This window comes from Primulina eburnea, chromosome 9, assembly GCF_022965805.1.
Source record: "Primulina eburnea isolate SZY01 chromosome 9, ASM2296580v1, whole genome shotgun sequence".
In the NCBI taxonomy this organism is placed as follows: Eukaryota; Viridiplantae; Streptophyta; class Magnoliopsida; order Lamiales; family Gesneriaceae; genus Primulina; species Primulina eburnea.
Window position 1 is genome coordinate 4,285,891 of NC_133109.1, and position 5,845 is coordinate 4,291,735.

Below are 5,845 nucleotides of genomic sequence, written 5' to 3' on the forward strand. Positions count from 1 at the left end.
TGAAAACATGAAGGATTATTTACGCAGTCAAAAATCATGAGGGACTGAAATGGGAAAAGCGGTTAACGAAAAGGACGAAAATGGGTATTATCCCATACAAAATGATTAGACTAGCGACTTTAGTACTTTTGTAGTGCGGTATGTCTAACTTCCCATTAAAATCAGAAGCCCAAAATCGCATCATTACCGAACGACTCTTGCGTCTTCTCAAATTGCTTTTCTTTTTTGGACTCGTAAAAGATGTATTCTTTGGTATCTTTTTTTTTTTTTCGAACGGAAAGAACAGAGATAGTATCAAACTAGTTCTCAAAATGTCTTTCTAAATATTTCTCAATGTCCCGCTTAACGTGAAATCATATGCTTCGGGAAAACCAATTAAGAAAATCATTGCTCAACCATTCTATATCTTGCAAAGTCATAATTGAATGTCAAGCCAAGTGATGGTCCGCTTCGTTGGCTGATATCTTCATGTGTTGCATTGATATAACACCAGAATCTTTGATGATATCACAAATTTTCAAAATTAACGATTCATCTTGACCGAGGTCTTCATCGCTATTGATATCCCTGTAAGAGCCCGTGTCATGGATGATCCAGGAAACTAAATGGATGACCTTGGAAACTTCTTCAGCAGCCGAGCAGTCGAGCATTGGATTAACCGGGATATTTTCTCCCTGGACATTCAAGAGCTCGAGCTCTCATACAAGCTCCTGGGAACTTTCTACTCGGGCTACCTCGAGAAACGCACCACACTCGAGTGTATCAGTATGAGTTGTCTTATGCTTGGTGATCATTATTGTCAGAACATTATGTGTTTGGCGTGTCAGAGAAGTTATCAGAAGTAGAGTATGTGCAGCCGTCTTACCATACATAGCAAGTGGGCACTGAAAACAAGGTAATCATAAGATTTTCTCCTATTAAATAGCAAGTATCGATCTCATTTACAGATTCTGGAATTATGAATTCTTGAACATTTTCACATATATCACCACATATACAAGCCACTTCACCTTTCTTCTTCACCTGCTGACTTAAGCATCAGAGTGAAAACGCCGGACACCTTTCTTATATATATACATGAAGTGATATTATATATACTTTCCTCACATATATATCTTCATCATTCCGACTTTTGCTCACCCGATTTACCCAGATAACATCAGCAATGAAAAACACCTTGAACTGTCCCGAGAAAATCCGAAAATAAGCATACAATTGACAACCCCAACGAGCAACATATATCAATATTAAACCAAAAAGTGGAAATGCGGAGAGAATTATGTTACCAACTATTATTTAATTTAAGGAGGATCCGAAAAGGATGAGAAGGATTTTTATCTAAAATATTTAGAACTATCATTTTAACTATTTCAATTAAATTAAAACAAAGAAAAGGATTTGAATATTTTTTAAAAAAACTTGATTGAATTTGATTTGATGTATTTAATGCTGTAATTACTTAAAAGAAATTAATTTTTACAAATTTGATAATTAATTTACTTTTCAATCAATTTAAGATATTTTTATTCAAAAATTACAATTTTTTTAAAGCATATAAGTCAATGATAATAAGAATTTTGACATGGTGAGTTATTTAGTAAAAAAAAAAACAAAAATTTGTGTGAGACTGTCTTAAGGGGTCGTATTTTGTGAGACAGATATCTTATTTAGGTCATCCATGAAAAATTATTACTTTTTATACTTAAAGTATTACTTTTTATTGTGAATATCGGTAGGACTGACCCGTCTCACGGATAAAGATTCGTGAGACCCTCTCACAAAAGACTTACTATTTGAAAATTAGCAAAATGGATTCTAAGGATAACATTTTTATTTATTTTGTTTTGCGAGATTTTTCCTAAAACAAAAGTTGGTATATAATATCACTTCATGTATATATATATATAATATATTTAAATAGTATAACTTCGTTTGACTTTTTCATCCCAAACCAAGGTAAGGTCCACTTGATGGAGGGTTGCTGGATTTGCTTAGAATGGTGTGTGAAAGGCAAGCCTAACAGCAAATGCAGCAGGCAGAAGACAAGATCCTGGGATCTGCCTGCTTTTATTGAACTGCCATCCAAATGCTCATTTGCTCACCTTCCTTTGGACAACTGTTCATATATCACATATACACGCATACATACATTTATGATAATTTAGGTTAATCAATTTGGTAAAATGTAGAAATTATTAACAAAAGCTTATCTGACTAAGATCACACTTGTGCCAACATGGCCGGGGGCATGACACACGTTGATAATCCTATTATTAATTAGAGAAAAGGCTGGCTCAAGGATTCTTGAATCAAGAATGGGATGCTCATAGGGCACAGTGCTGTTGTATTCTGAGGCCTATCCTGTAATAGCTGTGAGTCACTGCTTTTTTATTTGAACTTTGCAGTGCCCTTTGCTTTGTAAACCAAGCAACAGCATATTTTTGGGGACTTTGGTTGGTTGCGTGTGTTTTGGTCAAATTCCGTTTCTTGTTTTAGGGAGTACTTTGAGTAAAAAGATTCTCTCTGGTTTTAATCCTTTTTATTACTTATTTATTTATTTTTTTAACTTTTTTCTTGCTCCCTTATCTCCCCACCTGTTCACCGATTTCTTGTTTCCATTCTTGAAAATATACAAATATATAATGGAATAAACAAAACATTTGCACTGGCAACGAGTGTGTGTTTTACGGGAGAGAGAGAGAGAATAGACATAGAAAGAGACAACCCACTATGGTCACTCTCAGCGTGCTAAAGAATAAGCCATAAAAGCAAGATTGTCATCCGCGGCTTATTTACTATTCTATCTTCTTCTTTCTCTCACTTGTTGGGCTTCTCTTGGTTTTAATTGGAAGTGCGTCTCCAATCTCCAACTTTTGTGTTTTCTTGGCTGAATCATCGTTTTTGTTTAAAGCTTCAACGATATTAGTGGGAATGGGATAGCCTCTCTTGAGTTTTTGCTTTGATTTTTCATGCATTATGTGGCCTTTCGTTTTTCCGAGCTTTGGTTAAGCAAACCGTGCAAGGTCAGAATTTTGTGGCTGAAACTCCTTTCTTTTGTTCCATCAAGATTCTGTTTTACCTTAAATCGATCAAGGAAAACTTTCTTGTTTATCCTTTCTTCTTGCAACATACTTCTTCCTTTGTTTACGCAAGAAATTGGACAAAAATAGATGAAGGGGTTTGCAAGAAAGGGCGAGGGGTGTCCACAGTTGATGGATTTGATCCCCAGAAAGGGCTGGCTTGTGGAAAAAAGTGCAGAAGAAACAAAAAACCATGGGCTTGAATTAACCCTTGGTCCACCAAGTGGAGACTGGACAATATCGAAAGAAAAAAGCAATGAATCCCCTCTCTCTTTCACTCACTTTTCGAAGGACCCTTGTCTCAAAAATCCAGTCTTGAAATACCCGTTGAATCAGCCAACAATGGCTCCTTTCATGCACCTTCAGTTAGTTCATCAGCAGATACATGGAGGAGGTCAAGTTACTGTCATGAAGGAAGAATCCTCACAGCCCTGTAACAATAGAGCAGGAGAGGATTTCCGGAGTGCAGAAATAATGAAGGGATTTTCACCAGATCCTGCAGACACTGCTGTCGCCAACAGAAACAGTGCTCAGAAAAGGTGGCTCATCTTTAATGCCAAGTTTTCTTTGTACTCTGTTTTTCTTTTTTCCCTTCTTGGTTTTTGCCTTCGGTATTTGCACTGTTTCATTCAATATGTTAAAGCTTGTTTTGTTTTTAATTTTTATGGTGTCATTATGATGCACTTACACGTCTCTTTTTATAATCTCTCTTTTGGGCTGTCATGTATGATTTTACGATAGATCACCTTAGTCAAAGCTTAATTCGAGCTCAGATTTTGACTACATGTCTGTGTAGTTGAGGTTTAACTATTCAACTCGTGTATTGATTTGAGTTCATATCCAGAGGTCTCATGTTAGAAGGAAGCACTCTGCTGAACACGTATACGAGCCCATATTGGTTTCATGATTACGTACGGGGTTTTGCGTTAGACAAGATCTAAGCTTAATCATATGTTGACTCAACAATGACTAGTGGAACTGATATTTGTAATAGTCCGTCCCTTGTCGAACTAGGAGAGCCAGTGAAATTTGAATGGTCTTATAAGACTATGTAATAGAGTTCTTTGGCAATCTTTGTTAATCGTTAGCCCCCTTCCTTAAGCTAGAACAGATATGGATGGAGCAGTTATATGGGAAGTTCAACGTGTAAAGTCTTTCATTTGCTGGGCTCGTTGGCCTACTACACGACGACGAATACCTCCGTCTTGTCCTAGTGGATGATAAACTTTTGGAGTTCGATCTGCTACTTTTGTTTCGGTCCCCCCGCCCCATGGTTTTACTTTCTTTTAATTTTTTTTTTAAAAATAATGGTGAAGAATGATGTCGTTTTTATCAATAGGACTGCTTCTCCGGTGGTGGGATGGCCTCCAATACGATCATTTCGAAAGAATCTCACGACCGGCACTTCTTCTAAACCTGCATCAGAATCTCTGAATACGAATCTCACCAAAACTTCAGGCCAAAAACCAAACGAAGATCTTCCAAAAAGCAGCCTGTTTGTGAAGATCAACATGGATGGTGTTCCGATTGGAAGAAAAGTTGATCTTAAAGCTTATGACAGTTATGAAAAGCTCTCCATTGCAGTCGATGAACTCTTCACGGGCCTTCTTGCAGGTTACTTATTTTTAATTTGAGAACTTTACGGAAGAATTACTAATTCTTGATTCTTATTTGATGCAAGTTCAAGATGTTAGTTAGCAGGAGTGATGCTTACACTTCAAGATAAACAGTGCGTGAAAATTGAATTTTTTTTTTTCCAAGTTCTAAAATTTCATTTATCTGTAGCTCAAAGAGAACCTTGTGGTGTTGGAATCAAGTATAAGGACAAGGGAGGAAACGGGACGAGGGGACATTTATTGGATGAAAGTGGAGAATACACTCTTGTCTATGAAGACAATGAAGGTGACAGGATGCTTGTTGGTGATGTCCCTTGGCAGTAAGCATCACTATCCTTGCTCTCCATGTACACATTACATATTGCCTTTTGTATACAAATCCAAAGTTCAATCCTAATATAATTTATAAATCTTGTGTTCATGATGATCTATGTTTTCAACAAACAAAAATTGATTTGTTTTTCCACGTCACATTCGACAGCATGTTTGTGTCAACGGTGAAGAGGCTACGCGTCTTGAAGAGCTCTCAACTTCCATCGCTGTCCCTTGATGGTACTGTTCGTTTTGGAAAAGAAAAACATTATATTACGTATATTATATCGAAAAATAAAGAATCGAGTTTGTGATTTTTCTAATCATTTGATATTGTTTGCAGATGGAAGTAAAAAGGGAAGGCTTTCAACTGAATAAAGAGATGGTTAGTTGAATGCTTGTTTTTCTTAAATTTTTAATGATATGTAGAGAGAGACAGACGATATGGGCTGTAAAATTTGAATGTTTCTTGTGTAAGACTGCGTTAATTGGGAATATATAAAAAATTTGGTTTTATATGAAAATTGCTAAAACTATTTATTTTTATTTAATTCTCAAAGCCCACTCAATCAGTCAATCATAACAAAACACAAGGGCATGCCAAGCCTGTGCCATCAGTTGAGTTGAGCCAGATCTTGGTTCGAGAAGTGGTATTTGACTTCCCATGTTTCATGTGTGTATAGGCACCACCTAAGGTGTTGCGAAATGAGTTGTCGGCGGCTAGTTAAAAAAGTAGGATATTGCGCTAAGGAGTCGATCGGATATTTTTATCATTAGATTGAGATGTTATTGTCTGATGTGCATTGAGCAACATAGCAAAATACAGACTTGAACCCT

The 5,845-nt window shown here is 36.5% G+C and overlaps 1 protein-coding gene across 1 annotated transcript; it reads left to right on the top strand.

The window, feature by feature from the left end:
- Positions 1-2,673: 2,673 nt before the first annotated feature.
- On the top strand, positions 2,674-5,525 carry LOC140841146 (auxin-responsive protein IAA16-like). Its single transcript, XM_073208359.1, has 5 exons — positions 2,674-3,619; positions 4,420-4,694; positions 4,866-5,016; positions 5,178-5,248; positions 5,352-5,525. The coding sequence occupies exons 1-5, from the start codon at positions 3,171-3,173 to the stop codon at positions 5,384-5,386; spliced, it is 981 nt and encodes a 326-aa protein (XP_073064460.1). The 5' UTR covers positions 2,674-3,170; the 3' UTR covers positions 5,387-5,525.
- Positions 5,526-5,845: the final 320 nt, after the last annotated feature.

What these genes read in the sequence shown, in the direction of transcription:
- LOC140841146 (XM_073208359.1), top strand. Translation starts at nt 3,171, where the DNA reads ATGAAGGGGTTTGCAAGAAAGGGCGAGGGGTGTCCACAGTTGATGGAT. An exon ending in AGAAACAGTGCTCAGAAAAG is followed by an intron (nt 3,620 to 4,419) that starts GTGGCTCATCTT and finishes TTTTATCAATAG; the next exon opens with GACTGCTTCTCCGGTGGTGG. An exon ending in CTTCACGGGCCTTCTTGCAG is followed by an intron (nt 4,695 to 4,865) that starts GTTACTTATTTT and finishes ATTTATCTGTAG; the next exon opens with CTCAAAGAGAACCTTGTGGT.